Raw genomic sequence first — 22535 nt, 5'->3', positions numbered from 1 at the left:
TTTTTGTTGTCGTTAAACTTCATAGTGCAGCCCACAGAGCCAATCTATAATCGAAACTGAAATATATAGTCACAACTGAAATATAGAAGCACCCCAATCTACTGCTAAATTTTTAAGCCGAGAACCACGCTAACCAAAGAAACGGCCGCCAGCAGCCATACCACTACATTTTGTTTGCACAGTGGAAACTCACCAATTCAAATTTCTAGGTTACTGAAACCGTGACTGAATGTATCAGAGTTTAAATTAAGAGGAGGTGCTTGCTTTATGGGGGGACCAATTCCTAGACTGTCCACACACAACGACCTAGCCACAGTGTGCACACGTGAACGTCAGCTTGAAATGCCATGGAACTAACCAAGAACGTGACGTAATTGAGGTCGATGATTTTGTTCATGACCAAATCATTGAGGCGGCCCGGTGTGGCAATGACAATCTCCACACCAAGGTTGACCGTCTGGATCTGCTCCCGCCGACTGCCACCTCCATAGACGCATACACTGCAAGAACAATGCCACCCATGTCATAAGACAGCTTTTCATTGCAGCTACTATGCGCAATGCGCACACAAATCTTCTTTCTCTCGTCGTGCACAGCTACGAAGCACAAAACTACAGTTCGAAAAAATCAGACGGGACATTAAGTTTGGATTAGTGAGAGACCGCCATGACTTCAGTGGCACAAAGTGTTGCTCCCAAATGCCCATGCTGAACTGTTCGCAGAAACTTTTAAGTCCAGATACCAAAAAAAGTACTTTGACACCAAAGCCCCATGTCTCCGCTGAACGCCTGCAATGTTGATGAATTTTGGTAATGTCATGCTCAGCATTCTACCATTATATCGAAGGCATCTTTGGATGTGCAATAGACGTCTAGATAAAAATATGAGTGAAACTGCAATGTTACAGGGTGCAGTGAGCATGAAAGATCGTATTCGGGCAACAGAAGATCAACCCCTATTTGGCAGCTGCAAAGAAAAAAGAAAAGGAAAGAGAAAAGCTACGTGTAGTGAACTTGCTTCAAGTCAGGCAGCTTGCCCATGAACTCCAAGCTGAGAACACCCTCGTGCCTCAGTGGCAGCGTAATTTTTATTTATTTATTTACTTCAAAATACTGCAGGCCAGCGTTGGCCCAAGCAAGAGGGGCATAAGAAAACACAAATTACAACACCACGTGAAAACATTTCATGTCACACACAGCAAAAATGGAACTTAAAAGATGAACGTAGCAACGACAAAGAGAAATACATGCTTAAGATTGAATACAAGAGAGTCACTTCCTTTTTACTCAAGCAAAAATGTTTTTAGCGCCTGTTCTACGTCAGGAGAGTTAAAAATCGATTCAGGGAGTGCGTTCCAATCTGTTATTGTTTGAGAGAAGAAACTGTGCTTAAATGACTTTGTTTTAACGAAAAGAGGCTGTAAGGAGTGCTCCCTAGTATGGAGGGTCCTTCGAGCAGGTTTAATGCGAGGTTTAATATCTCAAACCTAGACATGGACCATAAGAGGCACCATAGTGGGGAGGGGAGACAAATTCTGACCGCTTACGGGTCTTTAACGTGCGTCGACGACATCACGCAGAACATGGGTGTTTTTGAATTTCATCTCCATTGAGATGTGGCCGGCCACATGTCGACCCCGCGACTCTAGGGCTCAGCGGCCAAATGCTGAAGCCACTGGATCACCGCACTGGTACCTCTGTCACTCAGTGGAATTAGAAGAGCCAAACGCACTCAAAAATCGTGCGGCTTCATTCAGAACTGGGAGAAAAACAACAGCAAAGGTTAAAAACAAAAACCAAATAAAAAAGTCAGCCACGGAAACGCACCACTTGATCCCTCGGTAGTGGTACTTCTTGGCCTCGCGCTCAATCTGCTGGGCGAGCTCGCGAGTCGGCGCGAGCACCAGGCACGACGGCCCCGTCCTCTCCTCCCTCGGCCTGCACACGGATGAGCACCGCAAACTTGGACCACAAGACGAATGCCTTCTGTGCACTAGCTAACAGTACGTGAACAAGGCACACGCAAGAGCTGAAGCGGTGGTCCCGGGTTCGAACTCCGGACCAGGGCGAATGTTTCTTTAACTGCGAAGTTTCTGAGAAAGATGTATAGCTTTCTTTTGTAGCCCTAAGGCTGCGCTTGGGTGGATGTTAATGAGTAATTACTCCCGTATTACAAATCTAGTCCACCTTGTGGGATTCCCCTCAATACTTGGCCACCACTGTTCACACTTCGAGTAATCGATCAATTCGCTCTCGCCCTACCATAAGCTTGCCGTCCAAGTTAGCTCAATTGGTAGACCGACTGCTCCGGTGAAGCGGTGGTCCCGGGTTCGAACCCTAGACCAGGAAGAATTTTTATTTATCTGCGAAGTTTCTGAGAAAGATTTACAGCTTTCCTTTGTAGCCGTATGGCTGCGCTTGGGTGGATGTCAATGAGTAATTACTCCCTTATTATAAGAGCTTCAGACATGCACTTATATTTAAGGGACCGCTTACATAAACATCCAAGTGAAGCTGCTTGGTACCAAATACAGCAGCCATGCACAGAAAAACACCAAAACAGGCGACGACCTAAAAAAGAAAACAAGTTCCAAACACAAGTATCTACAGTCTAACCTCATTACATTGAACAGGTGAAAAAAATCGTAAAATAATGCGATATAGCCTAAACGCGTAATATACTGCTTGCCACTCCAGAACCAAGAATGCAAACTTTTCTTTCCATATCTGAAGCAGCAACTTCAAAACCTCGTAACTCAACTTCTACGGCAAGCAGGATGACAATTTTACCCTTATTATATTCTCTGATGCCAACACAATGTCACATGCACTTCAGCAGTTTCCTGCAAAAAAAATTCTTAAATTTTCTCTACAAAAAACTTGCATAACATTTAAAAGCACAAGCTCGTATTTTACATGAAATCGAAATACATTTAGAGTCGGCACACAAATATACATGCTACCCGAAGATTTCAGAATTGTGACTTGATTAATAAAAAAGATTTATCTGGGACCAGTTTCCAGTTAAAAGTCTGTCTTAGGAAAATGGAAACGAAATCTACCCAACAGAACAAATATAAAATAATAATACCTATATATATATAGCATATCTACAATCTCACTGTTGAAACGAGATTATCAGCAATGGGACTGCTACAACTCCAAGCAGAAAAACAGAAAAGGAAAAAGCTGAAATTGTGTCACCAGTAACCATTTCACATGCTGGTCCACTGATGTGTTCACCACCATCATAAGCTTGACTACGCCCACTGCAGGGCAAATGTCTCTCCCATGTCTCTCCAATTAATCCTGTGCTTTGCCAGCTGCGACCACCGTATGTATCCCCGCAAGCTTCTTAATCTCATCCGCCCACCTAACATTGTGCCACCCCTTGCTACGCTTGCCTTCTCTTGGAATCCACTCCGTTACCCTTAAGGACCAGCGGTTATCTTGCCTTCGCATTACATGCCTTGCCCAAGCCCATTTCTTCCTGTTGATTGAAAAAATGCGAAGACTGCAAATTAACTTTTGCTTTTTCAACTGTGAACTCTCTGCTGTGCCCGATGTCACATGCATTTCTTAAGTGTTGCTTCTCAAATCTTATCAAAGCATTCATCGCTTCCGTGTTTTTGCATGTATGTGCCATTTTTTCCGAGCCCTCAGCTGTAGTTGGCCTGAACATGCCAAGATTGCTTCGCAATTTTTTTTATGAGGTCTCAAGCTTCTCCCTCGTGTTATACACACGTAAATACAGTATACAACATACTGTTTCATCCCACAGCCAGTTGTCACTGAATTGGTGCACTTTCTTAAACGGCCAAGCGTCTGAACGCTTCTGTCCACAAGAATGTTAGACAGGAAGAGATTACAGCAGTGGCATGCAGGGTTCCTTAGATTCTTATGGAAGCTGTTGGTGATTTTCCGAGGCGAATTAGTACTGAGAGCCCTGCTGAACACTTTAAAAGCCCGGCACCTGTATCCAGACGTGGTAGTGCAAGGCTCAATTTTCTCTTCGCACTGCATTTGGTACTTGCGACTCACACGGGCTGGCTGTCGATGTGGATCATGGCCGGCAAGAGGAATGCCAGGGTTTTGCCTGTGCCCGTCTGCGCAATGCCAATGAGGTCTCTCCCTTGCAGTAAAATCGGCCAGGCCTGACTCTGCATAGAAGAGGGAAAGAAAAGGTAATGAGAGTACTTCATGGCAGCTAACCACAGCCGGAATTCTTTCCAATAGCGCAAGAAAGTTTGTAAGGAGGCGTGACTTAGCTTGTATATGATACATACAGGCATAAGTACTTCAAGATATTGTTACGGGGATGTTACGGCGGTAAGTCTATACTGGCGGCTGATCTGAGATGGCCAGCACTCAGCTCAGACTCCGAGGGCCCAGCTACCAACTGTCAACGTCGTCGTCGTTCAGCGCACCGCCACTTCTTCGTTCACGATTCGTCCACTTATTGAGTAACCAGTTCGTCGGTAACAATATGGAAGGAGGACTTTACACAGGAAAACTGGTTCATAACAGATAGCGATTACTTGTTCTATGAGCCTATGACCCTGAGAGAAACTTATTACACAAGGACAGAAAAGGGAACCTTAAACACAGACATGCCACACACATCAATCCATGTTGTACAACACATGCAAGGGTGGATAACTAATGCATACAGACAGAAATACCCTTCCTCACAATACAGGGCTTGGCTGCACTGCTGGGTTACCGAAACGATGACATATCGATTTTTAATGGTGCAAAAGCGCCGTGCATGCGTGCTTCTGTGCTCTTTTCGTGGTAGCAGCTTTAATCTTACACAGACCTCGTCTACTAGAATCTAGAAACGGCATTTTTAAACTACAGGCTCGTACAGTCCTGCCCGTGTGGCGTTTGCCGCGGCATGGTTTCGTTTTCACACGTTAGTTATTAGCGCTGGCTCCACAGCAGTAATGGAGAAGCAAGAAGAATCGCAACAAGATTCATGCCGCCTCTAAGTGTACTCGGTGTAAACAGGGGCACAACATGTCGGAAGCCGTCGAAGACAATGGCAGCCAACCACCAATGGGATATAATAGTCCCGCTTTGGCTGGCTGCTGTCGCTGATCCACACGAAAAACATAGGCTGTCAAAATGCCAGCACATGGTGAAGGATCGTCGCGAAGTGACATTAGCGACGTAGCAGGCTGGAATGCTGCCACATCTGCAATGTAACATCTACCCTGCATTGCATGGTTTCCTATGGTAGCTTGGGCAGATCTGGCAGGTGAAAATGTAGCAGCTCGGAAAATGTAGCACCCGAGAACATAACATCGAGGTTCTACTGTATATGACGCAAGAACCTTGGCTAGTTATCACTTTAGATGAAGAAGTTTAAATTATAAAGCTTCCAATGCAAAGGGAACAAAGGCACCTTTACTGTTTTCGCACAAGCTACACGAAAGCAACGCAGTCTCACCTGTATGGGAGATGGCTTCACAAACTTGTTCTTGTAGATTTCATCCAAGATTTCAGCTGCGAGTAAAAAAAATCATCCCACTCACAGTACAGCTGATGATGCCAGGGACACACAGCTCGCCTCCTCAGAAGATGCATACAAAATCAACACATATACAAGAGAATGTATACATAGGGCCTTTGAATTTCAGGTTTTATATATTTTTTTTCGTACACTGGATGGGGTTGAAATTAAGCACTGAATTTTAAGTTCAAATTGAAGTACAACTCAGGTTATTGAACAAAAAGTTCCCAAGGTTCAGGTTTCTTTGGGGTTATCTTTCTTGGCAATGATAACAGGCTATTAATGTTCACTGCAACGGTGCAAAACATAGAAACATCATAAAGCGACCGAGATTTTCCTTCTATGAAAAACGGATGTGTCTCTTTCCATTAAAACAAGTTCCATTAATGCCCACTTGCCAAGCACTATAGCTGTCAGTGCAAATCAGCTGCACCCCACTATGGACAATGTTACAAGGCAGGGTGGAATATGAAAATGCCAGGAAGCAACTGCCACAAATATGCAGACCACATACACTACAAAATGTTACCTATTTGTCTGCCATGACCTGTCTTGCACTTTCCCGCCCGTTCTCTTCCTTTCACCACAGACGAGCACCATAACTAGGTCCAATACACCATAATCCCCAAAAGAGCCCTTTTGCAAAGCTGCTTTTCAGTTGTGCCCTCAAGTCTGCCTGACAGCATACAAAAGCACACTCTCAAACCAAAGTGAGCATATAAAGGAGGTCTGCACGCCTACATTAAGACTGCCACAACATGCGTAAAGTTCTTCGATGTGGCATTGAAGCCTCGCAAACCAGCCATATGCTGATGGCGTGTGCTGGCCAAGGAGAAAGCCATTCTCATAAATTTGCGAATGCCTCACACTCCATGTTCAGCTACTGCAAGTCTCTCCATCTCATGCAATGTCACATGGTTCCCTCGCTAATGACCCTTGCAATTAGCAACCTCCTCTCCTATACCTTTTTACCGTGCAATCTCTCATCAACTCATACCATTCATGGTTGCAACAAGGCTCAATCAAGGCAAAGCTGCCCTTTAGGTCACCTGCCCTCGACATCTACCTCCATGTTGTTCTCATTAGCCTCACATTTCTTCAGCGCTAAGAACACCCTGCTGGGACCACGAATGCGTCAAGCCGCCGTCTGCTTCCTTTGGCAAGCGTTCTAGTAACCTCGCTCCTCAAAGCTGCAAGCCCTTTCTAAGCGGTTACAGAGCAGCGTCACTAATAATCCGCACGGAACAAGGAGTTCACAAAGCAATGAACAAAGTACACATCAAAAGGTGAAATTACATGAGAAGAAGTGAAGGCTGTTTTAAAGGTTAAGCAAGAACACCAGTTCCGAATAGAGGCCCGAAGTTTCTCTATTTAACAATTCCCGTGACAGGTCGATTGTCTCTCCTCAATAGTCTGCAGCCTCAAATCTAGGATGTTTGGTAGTGGTTATCCGTTTTTATGCATTTTTGGGTGCAAGCTTCTTGTTTGCAATAGCCCATAAGGTATTATTATTCATGTATTACCACGTGGTATTTTTCTACAGCGGCTAAGTATTTTAGTATAAAATTTCTTTTTCGTGCTGTTTCGGTTGTGGTTTCAACAGCTGAACAATGACTGGGACATCAAAGTGTGCTTAGAGGTCACGTCAGGCATAAAAAAAACTAATATACTCGCTGCTTCCATATCCCTTGTCATTCCGGCTCTTGAGGAAAGCTAGCTTCAGCACTGTAGAGAATGAAAACGATGAAGCAGCGATTACACTGTCGTCTTTCCATGCCTCACGTGACATACAATATATCTTTGACGTCATAGCCATCGTTCGGCTATTTAAACCGAAAGTGAAACAGCATGACAGAAAAAGCCGGTTGTAAATTAATTATTGGCTGAAGGCGAATCAGCACAAAAATACATGTCCCGTAAAGATTGCATAGTTTGCGACCTCATTAACAAAAAAATATTTTCAAAGACCAGGGTCCCCCTTTGTGTGTTGAGATATGCTGAAAGGAAAACACCTGCTTTTATTGAAAAAAAAAAGGAGTAGCCTATTCCCAAACAGTCGCTGCCAAAAGTACCAATCCAAAGTTAAAGGGCAAGCATCATTCTCATTGTTAGGCCAGGTAGGGCAAAAATGGGTGAAAAGCGAGGTTACTGCCAGGAGTGGAACTTCAGGTCTCTTCGATTCGGTTGCACTAGCTGTACCAGTTCAAGGAGTGCAGTACTTTTGCATTCGTTTTGCCAGTGAAGAACAACCCACTGCACTTTCATTATCGTCTTGCAAAACTGCCACCTAGTGCAGCGCAAGTCCTTTGCTGGCTTGCACTCTGATGTGGAAGTGCAGCTTCAGTGCATCCAGCAACAAGGCGGCGCCCATGCGTAAGTCTGAGAAGATATACCAGTAGCCTTAATGGATACATGGCAGTTCTTTCTTGAAAGTAGGATGTGGGTAACTGTCCGTGGCATGAATTGTAAACCCAAGGGGTCAAGTCGAGCCCAGTGGGCAGCAATTTCAGCACATATTCGTAAATCAACTGTGTGCAAAACATGCAAAGGCTTTTTTTTCTTTCAGTTAAACGAAGGTTTCGTGGCACTGGCTCAGGGCAACAACACTTCAGTGCGATTTGCTGCTTGAACATTCTCCACGTGGTTTGGCATTTTGGCGACCGCTGACGTCAGTGGCATGCAACAGGCTGTAATTTGGCGGCGACGCCAAGGCAAGCAGACGACGAGGCCAGCATTCAACCATTCATCTTAAAAGCAGCCAGTGCTAAGCTGTACTTGAGCTGCCTTAACTGACGCTGTACACTCGCGGCTCCACCATGGAACCTCACGGTACTAGTGCAGCGAGTGGAGCCAAATCACGCGATCTTTACAGGAACTGACGCACCATGCGTGGCTAGCACTTTCACACACAAAGCAAATAGCAGTTCTTGAAAACAAGAGCATGTTTCCGAACACTTCAAATCACATAATCAATGCAAGAAGTAAGGGTCGCAACGTGCTTACGATAGTTTGCGAAAGCCTGTTCAAACGTCATCAATGGATTCGTAGCTACATCGGGAGGTGGATGACCGTCTGGCCCAAGATACTTCACAACTATGTTGTTGTTTTGTAGCCTGCAATTGGAAAAAGAAGGCACATGTGAACAGCTCTACATTTCGCTCAAGGTGCAAAAACAAGACGTACCACTTAAGACAGAAGCTATAGCACTTCGGAAATGGCCAAGACAAATAAAGAAAAATTTTGCAGGCCTTCTTTCTTCAGGAAAAACGGCACCCATGCAGTATGTGCCGTCGTTACATGCAGCTTTCTTGTTATTGACCAAATGTTTAGGGGAATCCCTCAAGGTGGAGTATATTTACAATTAGGGAGTAGATTTACTCATTGACATACCACATGGCGTGGGTATGCCAATTTAATCCCTTAGTTGACCCCATTTCAAACCCCTCAGATAGATAGATAGATAGATAGATAGGATAACTTTATTCGGCTCTAGCACAAGGTTTTTTTATGTGGTCAGACGAGTCCATCCGCAACGGTCGGTTGCCCCTATTCCAGGGCTCCGCTGGATGCTGCCGTCAGCTGAGCTCGCCGTATCAAACCGATCTGGTCATCGCGGCAGTCGAGGAGCAGTGTGAGGCTATTCTGCTCAGCGATTATCCTGACCGCCAGCACTGGCTGGTGGGGAGGGCCAGCGCAGCAGCAACAGCCAGTGGACTACCAGACTAGGTGGCCCACCCACATGTTCTAACAACATGCAGCGAAAACAATCAATCCACCCAAGCGGAGCCATACGGCTTGTGGGTAGCCAGGATTCCCACAGGCTGCAAAGGGCTTTCCTTTGTAGCCGTATGGCTGCGCTTGGGTTGATGTCAATGAGCAATTACTTCCTTATTATAAATCTACTCCACCTTGGGGGATTCCCCTAAACCAGGGGTTCTCAAACTTTTTTGCTTGGAGGAACCCCAAAAGCCTTCAATAAGTTCCAGGGAACCCCCCCCCCCCCCTGCTTTCACTTAACTGCAATGTTATCGAGTGAATTTTTGCAAAGAGAGAGTTGCAAAAGTTAAATGTTTATTGCACAGATTAATACCAATACTAATGTGATGGGTGGTACTGCTTCCCTTTTTAGAGCAAGTCAAAGCGTGGCTCAGTAGCACTCAGAGCCAGTCTCATATCAGCTGCCGGGTCAGGGCCGGTGAGGGTTCTCGCGGAACACAAGAAGACAGCCCGCGGAACCTTTGTGTTCCGCGGAACCTAGTTTGAGAACCCCTGCCCTAAACATTTGGTCAACACTGTTCCTACTTCGAGTTATTGATCAATTCGATCTCGCCCTACCATACGCTGGCCACCCCAGTCAGCTCAATTGGTAGAGCGACTGCTCCGGTGAAGTGGTGGTCCAGGGTTTGAACCCCGGACCAGGACCAATTTTTCTTTCACAGCGATGTTTCTGAGAAAGCTGTATAGGTTCCTCTGTAACCGTATGGCTGCGCTTGGTTGGATGTCAATGATTAATTACTCCCTTATTATATTTCTTGTGATTATACAGTTAAACCTGGATGTGACATTCCTCCACATAGTGAATTCTGCAATATTTGAAACTTTCACAATTCCGCAATGTGCGGCAGTTAAACGTGATGCACCGAACTCGCTACTATGACAGCTATCTATCAGCCAGTGCTGCGTGAATCTAAATTTGGGCAACCCACAAGAAAGTTTCAGAATAATAAAACACAAACTGCCATAAAAGGAGTATCTGTGATCGCAATGAGCAAGCACAGTCAGGTGCCATTCCAACACAAGTGGCGCCTCTCCGTGGCAAACACAGCAGTCTCCACAGCTTTTGCATTTGCTGCATCACGTCAAGTGGAATTACAACAGCTCGAGTTCAAAAGCAGCGCAAAACTGCAGGACGCACAGCATGAGTGGGGACAGCGGAGAGCGCCAGCGACACAAGGGAAGGGCTAGAGTCCATTTGCTAGAGGCATGGCTCCGGACAGACCAAGAGAAGGGTAATATAGGAAAAAGGGGGTGCTTCCAACTCCCAGACTCTACCCGCCCCACACGTAGCGGCATCTTGCGAGCCACGGTGAAGATTGTGGTAGCTGCTATCACAGTTATGTTTTCAGCGCGACTATGAAGAGTTCTGCATGTTTATGACTTCATGTAGCGACAATTTACTGTGATCATTTGCTAGGCTTTTACCTCAATACTTAATTTTCACTTCGGTTTCTGTTCTGCATTGTCCTTTCAAGTCTTCCAACAAAACATGCATATAACGAAATCCCACGCATACCAAAAAATGGGAGTTTTCTAAATTTCGGTACCTCCAGGTATATACTGGAGACATTCCACAACAGGGGCCGGTAGTGGACAAGGTGGTCAGATGAGATAAGGAAGTCTGTGAGGATAGGGTGCCCAGAGTCCACACAGACCAGAGCTAGGTAGGTATAACTGGAGAGTGATGCGAAAGGCCTGTCTGCTGCAGTGTGCTGTAGTTGGGCTGATGATGATGATGGTGGTGACCGAGATGAATGGATGCTTCTCAGGGTACGCGTCAATGTGATCATCTCCTTACACAAGACAAAGCTTGTGCAGTTAGTTTATAATGACCCACATCTTGTAGCAGCCGATGCAAGAGGAGCCAACATGCGCCTAACTGCTGCGACCAGGACAGGACCATAAGATGATGGGAGCAGGCAAGCGAATAAATAGGACACCTTAAATTAAAAAAATAAAAACTTCAGCCCAGGACACTTCAGTCAAATGCCGTGCCTACAATATCAGATTAAAAAATTTTCTGCCCATCACGTAGTGCTGAGCATTACACTCACAAATAAGAATGGAACTTCCAGGCTCATGCCAAACTGTGACATGAACCTACATGAACCTGAACCAGTCCACCATAACACCCATGGCAAATGACAGGATTACAGGTACTAAAACAAAAAACAGCGCCCACGGAGAAATGTGAGAAGAGTGCTGGGCAAGCAGACTAGACACTACCACATATCCTGTCTGCATAATGTCGCAGACAGTCTGCTGTCTTTTTGCACTAGCAAATACTCTTAATTCACCAAGTAACCCAACACAAAGCCCTAGAAACTGTCGGGGAAAGAAAAAACTTGTGCCACAAATTCAGAGTTCTGAACAAAGGCGGAAAGAGAAGAGTACAAGACATAGTAAACATTTCTTTGTACTAGCAACATCACCCCACATCTGCGCACATTCTCAACACAAGTGAATCAAGCACGTCCACTGAACTTGCCCATGAGAGCGCTGCACAGGCCGCATTCTGAACCCGAGCCCGGTATGCCCTTACGCTTGAGAATGCAGCCCATGCAGTGCTCTAGTGCCAGCAACACCAGTGACAGCATTCGGCTTTCCCAGATGAACTGCCTCATCCTCTCAGTACCCAGTATTTTATAAGTCTGCATGAATACGAAAACTAGAAAAGCTTAACCGAATATATGCATTTACAAAAGCCAACAAAAAGTCCCTTAACATTGCATGAACATAAAAATTGTGAATTGTGCTTGTTATGCAATGATGAAAAGCATTACAGGTGCTGTCTCACACAAATACATTCAACACAAATGCTACCAAGGGAAGGTGATCACAGCATATGAAGTTTGGTTTTGAGGGGATTTAACGTCCCAAAGCGACTCAGATTATGAGACACGCCGTAGTGAAGGGCTCCGGAAATTTCTACCACCTGGGGTTCTTTAACGTGCACTGGCATCGCAGAGTACACGAGCCTCTAGAATTTCGCCTCCACCGAAATTCGACCACCGCGGCTCGGATCGAACCCGCGTCTTTGGGGTCAGCAGCCGAGTGCCATAACCACTCAGCCACCATGGCGGCGCCAGAGTACATGAAGTATTAGCACCTTTTAAAAGCTGCAAATCAAGTTTGCCATCTCATAGTCTATAGCAGCATCACACCTGCTCAGGAGGTCGTGGATAAGCTGACAGGCTTGAATCTCAGACAAACGAATGGACTGATGATGAACAAGTCCGAGCTCGACCATCAGCCCAGCAACATTCTAAAGCTAGTGTTCTATACTTGCTGCCTCCAATCTATGACAAGTTGTCCCAAGACTTAAGCTTCCCCAAGTGATCACGCCCACGTCGTCAGTCTGGCCTTTGGGGTCCATGGTGCAAGATTCATCAGCACATCGTCTTCTTCAAGGCCAGGCCAATGCTCGCACCGACCGGGACTCCGGGCACCACCCCTTTGTCACAGCAGCAGCAGCAGCAGCTGAAGGCCAGGACTGCCTTTTATTCGCCACAACTTACCAGCTCTAAATGGCAAGCAGCTGCCCCAGCTCTCGTCGCAAGAAAGCCCACATGATCACAATCTTTACTGCGTCCCGCTCCTCATGCACCATTTTCGGAGGACGCGCGAACCTTGTGTCGCCTGAGTCAACTCCGTGGCTCAGTGTTAAGGCGTTGATGGTGCTACACACGAGTAGGCGGGATCATGCAATTTTAACAGTTGCATGTAGGTGTGTTCCACAGCCTCACAACAGTGGCCATGCATAATCACCACCACAAGGTAAGCATGCATATGGAGCAAAAAGGGTTGCATGCAGATGCACCACGTCTCTCAAAGCAGCCTTGTTATGATACCGAGGATAAAAATATTTTGAGTTTGAGCATCATCCAGCAGGAACTGACAGTAATATGGTGGATTTATGTGATTGCAAAGGGATTTCTAGACTTACCTAGGAACATATATGTTGCTGCATGTACAGTCGCGGGTAAAAAAGATTAGCACACGAGACGGAACACCAGAGAGCCGGAATGACAACGAGTGGCGCTGCGGGTGGCGAAGAGGCTGATAACGAGAGTGCCGGGCCGTTCCCATTCTAGAGTATTAGGAGGGTTCAGTGGACTACCACGGACCAGCGGAATTACTAGGTTAAAAGCAGCGCTATCAGATATTGGTCATGCGAGTTCCTTTTGTCAAACCATCGCGGACATAAAAAAACAGTAATAAAAGAAGCCATCTTTGCTTTATAACCGAGCCGAAATAAATGCCGCATGCACAGTCACGTAGGGTCGGCACTTCAACGCTCGGGCGGTGCACGCTTGATAAAGCTTACTTCCTGCCGTCCCCCCCCTAGGCTGCAAAACATGGAAACGGCCCGAGAAACAGGTCTGCGTATCGCAGCGCCGCGTGGTGAGATATACGAATTCTGATCGCCAATGATCTGTGCTAATATTTTTTGCTCGCGACTGTACCACAAATGCTATTCACGACTTCATATACAGCCAGTTCGCAAATATGTACTGGAACACTACTGGACAACAAGGCAATACGATGGAATCTCGATGATACAGATGCCGTGGGGGTCTCGAAAAATATTCGCATTACCCGAAATGAATAAAATCTGCATCGCATGCAGAAGCAAGGGAAATGTCTTCATATAGATCAGTTTACAGCTGACACGATTTATGTCCGCCCATGCGCCGCTGCCAATGATGTGTAGCACGCGACTGGCGATTGTACACCGGCGATGAGTGGGCAAGACTTTGTGCTCAAGGGCATAGTCGGAATTCGCGCGTTCATAGCATCCAGAGAGATTCAAGAGACTTTCAGAACACATGAAATTCTGCATACTGTATACAGTGCACTGCGGCCAGAGAATTTCACGGATTTGTATCAACAGCGATCATATCAATGAGATTATACTAGATCGCAACATTTGAAGCACAAACTTCGATGTCCAGAAAAAGTAATCAACATGGAAATAAACCCACAGACCAGAATTCAGAGCCGTTTTCGAATGCAGCCATTTCCTGCCGAGTGGGGCGCCAGGGTGAAGGAGTTTCTTGAAGGTGCGGAAGCTCTGCGGCCACGCCTGCTAGACAGATGCATTTTACTGCCCTTTGGGTGCTAATAAACATTGCTGCGCATACTTCCATAGCACAGTTGTGTTGCAGCAAGTTTTTGCGTTATAAAAGAGGTAGGTAAAATATGCGCTTTAATAATGACATTTAGTCTAACATTCACGTTAATTGTGCCAGCGCCAGATTATTTTGATTGAAGTTAAACATCAGCCCATATACCTCAGTACACTTCACTTCCAACGAGATGCAGGTGCCGCAAGAAACTCCACGTGGCAAGTAAAAAGCAGTCAAAACTAACAAGCAAGAAAACAAAAAAAAAACAAAAAATGACAGCAGCATTCCACATGCTTCAATTTCACCTTGAGCTTGAGCATGAAGCAAGTTACGCCATCCGTGTTTAATATTCTTGCCAGGCTTTTTACACAGCTCAAGTCACTTTCCTTCCAGCCAATCCTTCACAAGTGACCTCATCATTTGGTGTCAAAAGCCAGTTTCGGCTGCGGTTTTCTTGCTTTTGACTTTTTTAACTATTTCTAATTGGTTATTCTCAGAAACTTATTTGTAGCGGTGAGAAGGGATTGTGAGGAATGTGACCAAATTATCAACACTATCTCTTAATTTACATGCAGGGCTTTGTAGCTCTTGCGATCATTCGCATGCACAGGATGGCCCAAACACCCTGCGATGGCTCAGTTGGCCCGAGGAGCTGTTGATGGAGAGGAGGCAGAACCAAAGAGGGACGGCGAATGGAGCGAGTGAAGTCTGGGGACATGTGCGTGCTTCCACGGCGTTTTCACAGCGCCCACTTTAATCCTGCATAATCCTTATCTACTGGAACCCAGGAACTGCATTTTTAAGGTACAGGCAAAAGGAAAAACACGCACGACAAACACACCTTTGAGCCAGCCTGCGCAACTGCACCCCGCACAGTGCTGCCAACGCGGCATTTTCCGCGGCATAGTTTCGTTTTCATGCCTTCGGTCATTTGTGCTTACGCATCAACGGTGATTCAACTGCACAAACGGCCGCAAGATCCGCACCACCCATAAGTGTGCGCGGCGTTACCATAGGTGCCGCATGCCTCAAGCTGCCGAACACGGTGGCTGCCAAACACTGATGGAGTTCGCTTTGGCTGCGTCGCCGCTGCGCACAAGCCAAGTATTGACTGCCAGAATGCCGGCACGGAGTGAATCCCCTTCGTGAACGACATTCGCGACGCATCATGAGGGAAACTTGACACAGTTGCGACGTAACAGCATGGGTATGTATGGGAGCTCGGACGGGACTGGCTCACAAAAACATAGCAGCCAGGAAAACGCAGCACTTGGGAGCCTAGCAGAGGGCTGTACTGCATTAAAAAGCGTTCTAAGGCAGTCAAAAAAATACCGAGCCAACCTCCTTTCACCTACTACTGTCATCGACTACACTCATTTTCACCCTTTCCTTTAGAACAAAGGTGAAAAACAGACACAGCCTGTAATCCTTTCAACAGCAGTCTCGGCATATTGTGTCATAACAAGAGGTTCTACCTAACTCAAGCATGCCATGTGTTAGAATTTAGGCAACGCGCCATTCTCATTTCTTGCTCCAAATATGGTGCGAGTTCAATCATGCGAGTTGAAACCCACAGTTTCAGCCTTGCCAACACGAACTCACCTGAACTGTTCCACCTCCGCTCGAGACATACACGCAACGCGTGGGTCTTCAGTATAGAAGTTCTTGACGATGGGTGCAAGGGCTGCAAGGAGGTAAAAACAAATTTAACAAAACTTCCTTTTGGGCTAGATGGTGCCGAGCTTATTTTGAAATGAATTTAGGCGCACAAGAACACGCACACAGGAAAAGGAAACACACAGGATAGGCGCTAACTTCATCTGATTTATTTGCAGGTAAGAGAGCAAAAAAATATATACATAAAAGGAGACATGCGCAGTAAATAAACACATCGTCAGTTCACAATACACGTTCAAGATACTTGTACTCTGCCTGCAAAAGATTAACAGACGTATCACTCACACAGTAATGCCCCCTCTTCCTGATGTGAAAGGCTTTTAATAGTTCACGTGCCGTCTTATCACCGCCTCTGCCAAGTATCTTTATATCCTTCAGCCGCGGCTCTCACGGTCTGAAGTTGGCACAATGCTCTGCCAAATGTGTCCCTCCACCCCTTAACGCCCGCGTTTTTGCTCTCTTACCTGCGAATCAATCAGATGAGGTTAGCACCTGTCCCGTGTGTTTTCTCTTCTTGTGTGCGTGTTCTTGTGCGCTTAAATTCATTTTAAAATAAAAACAGAACGTTCAATTTAATCAACAAAGGTTTCATTTTTTCCACTAAAATGCAAACATGCAACCACACTCAATAGTTAGAAAAAGTTTTGAACATCTTGGAGCCCTTTAAACTATACGCCCCCAATCAGGAAAGCCGAGCGAGACCCTTGTGCACTGCGTATTTCTGACAAGCCTGAAATAGTGCTAAATCCCTCGAAATGCATCTTAAGAAAAATTCCAATCGAATAAATAAATTCTTAATTTCAAAAGCAGCTCTTCAAAGATAACAGCCCAAAGTACTTTTTATTCTCTAGACTATTAGGAAAAAACCGCAAGCTTGCCAACAAGGAGCCCCCTCCGCCACTTTTTCTGCAAAAGAGGAAAGCAGCAGCTCCACAAAACCTGCACTCACATGACCAGCGCTTCTCCCGTTGTTCGTCGCTCTCTGCTATCAACCTGGCCCAGTCAATGACAGGCAGCGGTCGGTCCTCGCTCGAGCCAGCCTCACTCGAGCTCGCCTCTCTCTTGCTGAAGCGAGCTGCAGTGGAGGAGTGGATACACACCACAGTGAACAAAAGGAAGCTCACATAAGAATATTTAACAAAGATTCAGTTGTGCTGTTTACCAGCTTTCTCCAGAAGCAACTTTAGAACATAGAAGGAGCAGCCGCCGATTCTCATCAGCATAAGCTACAAGCTGGTGTAAATAAAGGTTTGGTTTATGGGGTTTAACGTCCCAAAGCTACTCAGGCTATGAGAGACGCTCTAGTGAAAGGCGCTGCAAATTTCGACCAACTGGGTTTCATTAACGTGCACTGACATCGCACAGTACACGGGCCTCTAGAATTTCGCCTCCATAGAAATTCGACCGCCACGGCCAATGGTGTAAATAAGGATTCAATCAAAAACCTGTACGACTATAACATATTAAAACAATCATTTCTTTCTGATATGTTTGTCTGTAATGTCTAAATTTAAGGCACACTTATTGGTACAGCCCCGTCAAAAGTTTACAGCCCTAGGCGTTCGCTTCTAAGCTGTTTAGCATGGCGTCCTAGCTGTAGAAAGATTGGAAAGATTGCGGACGTGAAGCCATTCCTCTTACGAGATATTATGGCTGTTTGCGACACATGATGAGGCATGAACTGGAGCAAAATGGTGGTTTGAGCTAGTTGGTACATCTTCAAAATTTCACCAGCGCTGCGACTAGGAACAAGCGCTTGTCCTTGTCGTCCTTGTCTTCCTTCTCTGTTCTTGTTCCTAGCCGCAGCGCTGGTGAAATTTTTAATGATGAGGCATGCTGCAGGCCTCACAAGAAAACCTCTTGGGCTGCATACGCTCGACCGGGCTGTATCTCCATGCATGATGTGTCACATGCAAACATTTCCCCATGAACACTGCCTTTCTCTGAAGCAAAAAAAAATGCTACATACTCCCACTTCAAAGGAGAGCACAGAAAAGGCAAATCGGTATGTACAGTGTGCTTGAAAAGTTCGGTCCACTGCGCATGCCAGCAATAAAAAATGGGCGAAAAAGCAAGGCGTCAGAACTTGTGGTGTTCTTGAAACATTCGGATATCCTAAAACAAGCAAAGAACAGTGTCCATCATACACATTGTAAGAAGAAGAAGAGGTCGTCTCCGCGGTGCCGCACTTCGTCGTCATCGCTGGTGGTTCGGGCGCGAGTCTCGTGCTGTGGCTGCTTCCTTCGACTGGTTCTGCCGTCTTGCTTCGACCTGACCGCTGCGTGCGTTGGTCGCCGTGAACCACTAATAAATCCACTGTTCACTTGGTGGAGGGTGCAACGATCCCGACCCCCGACGTCGCCCTGGAACCCCACAGTCGCACGGTGTCCGTTCCCATGGAGGACCCAAGCCAGCAGCCCCCGACCCTGCTTCCTGCTTCCTGCGACCTGCTTCCATCTGTCACCTGTTCTGGTCCCCCACGTCAACGCGACCCTGCTATCTTTAGTGGCAGCTGCGACCAAGATGTGGAAGATTGGTTGTCAGCCTACGAACGGGTGAGCCGGCACAACAAGTGGGACGACGCTCTGAAGCTTAACGACGTCGTATTTTATCTTACTGACGTCGCCAAGCTCTGGTATCGGAACCACGAGTCGGACATCACCACCTGGTCCGTGTTCAAGACTACGTTTGCCGAAGTATTCGGCCGCCCTGCCGTTCGCAAACTTGGCGCTGAACAGCGTCTCCGTTCGCGAGCGCAGAGGACCGGTGAAAGCTTCACCAGCTACATCGAGGACATAGTCGATTTATGTAAACGAGTGAACCCATCTATGACGGAGGAGTCCGACCACCATCGCAATGGTATACGAACTATGCCACAGCTTCGACGAGCAACGGAAGCAACGCGTTTCGGTTCGCCACCCCGCTGACGCGTCGCTCGCTGGCTTGGCCGCGGAATCCGACTCCTCATACCTCAACGCCGAAATCAAGAAATTTGTCCGCGAGGAGGTTGCCCGCCAGCTATCTCTCCTACCCTCTCTATCCGAACCATCATCTTGTCTGGCGCCGCAGCTCAGACATGAAATCCAGCGACAGGTCTCGGAAGCTCTTCCCTCCGGCCATCCTCCAGCTCCTGTCGCTGACGGGATGGTGCTTTCTGAGGCTGCCCTAACTCCACCTGCCCCGAGTGCTGCGCAGCTGAGTTATCCTGACGCCTTCGCGCCGCACCCCAATGTGGCGGCGCCTCGCACCTACGCTGAAGTTGTGGCTCACCCAGTACCTCCCACGGCGTATGCGTATCCTTCGGCCATCATGCGCTCGCCACGCACTGCAGGTAGAGTTGCGCCGCCTACCTCGCCATGGCGCACGTCGGACAACCACCCCATATGTTTTGCTTGCGGCATTCCCGGACACGTCGCCCGCCATTGTCGACGCCGCATGTCACTGTCGGGGCCTGAATATCCTGGAATAACCTATTCGGCGCCCTACTCTGAGTTCCACCGGGGCCGCCACCTGAACCTTCTGACCACCAGGCTTCCTCGTCTCGTCGCTCACCTTCGCCCCGTCGCCGCTCCATTTCGCCCATGCGCCGCCGACTTTCCTCAGCCGAGAAGGGAAACTAACCGCCGCAGTTCCCGAGGCACGAACTGCGTACTCCGCTGACGGTCAAAGTCCTATTTTCCCTGCGAACGTTATTGACGTTATCGTGGAAGGTGTTTCGACGCTAGCGCTTATAGACACTGGTGCCGCCGTATCTGTTATTAGCCAAAAACTTTGCCGCTCTCTTCGCAAGGTGACGACGCCTCTTTGCGGTTTGTCGCTACGTACCACCACCGCACAGCATCTCCAGCCCACAGCTCTCTGCACCGCCCGAGTAATAATTGCGAACAATGTGTATTTTATTGAATTCATCGTCCTCACCACTTGTTCTCATGGTGTCATTCTCGGCTGGGATTTTCTGTCTCATCATGATGCCATGATTGACTGCGCCCGCCCTCACGTCGAACTTTCCGTGCCATGCGCTCTGCCATCCGCCGCTGCCTTTGATGACGTGGGTCCTCGTGCTGTCCCGAAACTCCTTGTCGCTCAGGACACTACTATCCCACCCGTTAGCGCTGTCCTCGTTCCTCTCTCTGCCTCTTCTACCGCCGACGCCACCGTTCTCTTCTTGCCTTCCGACGTTGCTTTCTGCCGCCACCGTATCTCACTGCCCTTCGCAGTGCTTGACTTGAGCAAAGGTGCCAGCACACTTCTGGTCTTCAATGCCCTTTCTTACCCCGTTACATTGCTTCGTGGAGAGTGCGTTGGCCGTTTTGAGCCTGTGGACTTACTATTTGACCTCGACGCTACCGACCCTTCATCTGCTTGCGAAGTTGATGCGTTGACCCCTGCTAATGTGGCTTCCGACCCGCTTCAGCGTGATCTTCTCGCCTGTTCTATTGATACTGCCCTTGAGCCACGCCGCCGCGAGCAGCTTCTTGAGCTGTTGCACCATTTTTGGTCTTCATTTGAGACGCCGCAAGCCTCTTTGGGCCGGACGACGGCTGTCTCCCACCACATCGACACAGGCACTCACCCGCCTCTGCACCAGCGCCCATACCGTGTGTCACCTACAGAGCGTCGTATCATAGCCGAAAAAGTCGACGACATGATCCACCGCGGTGTTGTTCAAGAATCAAGTAGTCCCTGGTCGTCTCCCGTTGTCCTTGTCAAGAAAAAGGATGGTTCTATACGCTTCTGCGTGGATTATCGACGTCTCAACCAAATCACACGTCGGGATGTGTATCCACTCCCACGCATTGACGATGCATTGGACTGTTTGCAAGGCGCAGAATTCTTTTCTTCGCTTGACCTACGCTCCGGATATTGGCAAGTTGCCATGGCTCCAGCTGATCGCCCAAAGACCGCTTTCATCACTCCGGATGGGCTTTACGAATTCAACGTTATGCCATTCGGCCTTTGTAATGCCCCAGCAATATTTGAACGAATGATGGACAACGGGCTGCGTGGCCTCAAATGGAAGACCTGTCTGTGTTATCTGAACGACATCGTGGTTTTCTCTCCTGATTTTCCCACCCATCTGCATCGTCTCCGCCAGGTGCTGACCTGCCTTGCTCGTGCCGGCCTTCAACTGAATCTTAAAAAATGTCACTTCGGCGCCCGCCAACTCACCATCCTCGGCCACGTCGTGTGTAAAGATGGCGTTCTCCCCGATCCTGAGAAGATGCGCGCCGTTGCTGACTTCCCGAAACCGGCCTCTCTCAAAGAGCTGCGCAGCTTCGTGGGCCTATGTTCCTACTTTCGTCGTTTGTACGTAATTTTGCTACAATCATCGCCCCACTAACAAAGCTCATGAATGGACCCGCTAACTTGTCCTCCTGGACACCGGCCTGCGACAACGCCTTCGCGAAGCTCCGCAAAGTTTTGACATCACCGCCCATTCTTCGTCATTACGATCCCGATGCTCCAACGGAACTCCACACTGATGCCAGTGGTGTCGGCCTCAGTGCGGTACTCGCCCAGCGCAAGCATGGTTTTTCTGAATACGTCGTCGCTTATGCCAGCCGCGCCAAACTACTCCGTTACGGAAAAAGAGTGTTTGGCGATCATCTGGGCGATCACTAAGTTCCGTCCTTACCTGTACGGACGCACGTTCGACGTTGTTAGACCACCACGCCCTCTGTTGGCTCGCTACGCTCAAAGATCAGTCGGGCCGTTTCGACCGCTGGGCCTTGCGCCTTCAATAATATGATATCCGTGTTGTGTACCGCTCGGGCCGCAAGCATTCTGACGCCGACGCTCTCTCTCGGTCGCCGGTGTCCCTGCCTGCCGTTCCCACATGAGACCCTCCCCTGACCGCTCTCACAGTCTCAGATATGCCTTCCGAGCAGCGCCGAGATCCTTGAATTTCTGCCCTGTTCAATGTCATCAATGCCCCTACCATGGCTGCATATCCACGAGCTCTCCGCCGCCAAGCTTCCCATTTCTCCGTCCGCGATGGTCTCCTTTATCGCCGAAACTACAACCCTGACGGCAGAAAATGGTTACTGGTTATCCCACGCCATCTCCACTCCGACGTTTGTGCCCATCATCACACTGACCCGCAAAGTGCTCACGCTGGTGTCCTCAAAACATACCACCGGCTTCGTCAGCGCTACTACTGGCGTGGAATGTACAATTTTGTCCGCCGCTACATTCGATCGTGCGGTGCCTGTCAGCAACGAAAGGATTCACCTTGTCGCTCGGCCGGTCCCCTGCAACCTTTACCATGCCCCGCTTGCCCCTTTGACCGCATCGGCATCGACCTTTATGGCCCACTTCCCTGCACTCCAGCCGGTAACCGATGGGTAATCGTCGCCGTCGATCACCTGACCCGTTATGCCGAGACAGCTGCCCTTCCCACGGCGACGGCTCGTGACGTCGCTTATTTTATTCTGCACC

At 47.9% G+C, this 22535-nt stretch overlaps 1 protein-coding gene across 3 annotated transcripts in view; it reads right to left on the bottom strand.

Moving 5' to 3' along the window:
* The window catches only part of LOC149337428 (putative ATP-dependent RNA helicase DDX43), a 41128-nt gene that overhangs the window by 10013 nt on the left and 8580 nt on the right, over nt 1–22535 (bottom strand). For 2 of the 3 annotated variants that reach the window (XM_089553439.1, XM_089553437.1), the window contains exons 5-11: nt 17047–17172; nt 16023–16104; nt 8518–8627; nt 5452–5507; nt 4041–4159; nt 1827–1937; nt 359–500 (exon numbers count right to left, since the gene is read on the bottom strand). In XM_089553439.1, the coding sequence (XP_089409565.1) occupies nt 359–500; nt 1827–1937; nt 4041–4159; nt 5452–5507; nt 8518–8627; nt 16023–16104; nt 17047–17172 (746 nt within the window). The remainder of the gene's footprint in view (nt 1–358; nt 501–1826; nt 1938–4040; nt 4160–5451; nt 5508–8517; nt 8628–16022; nt 16105–17046; nt 17173–22535) is intronic. The other variant, XM_089553438.1, reaches the window with a different exon arrangement.

The sequence above is a fragment of the Amblyomma mixtum genome, chromosome 7 (genome assembly GCF_055824585.1).
Source record: "Amblyomma mixtum isolate Tamu chromosome 7, ASM5582458v1, whole genome shotgun sequence".
NCBI classification, from domain to species: domain Eukaryota; kingdom Metazoa; phylum Arthropoda; class Arachnida; order Ixodida; family Ixodidae; genus Amblyomma; species Amblyomma mixtum.
This window is presented reverse-complemented; position numbering and strand designations above follow the sequence as displayed.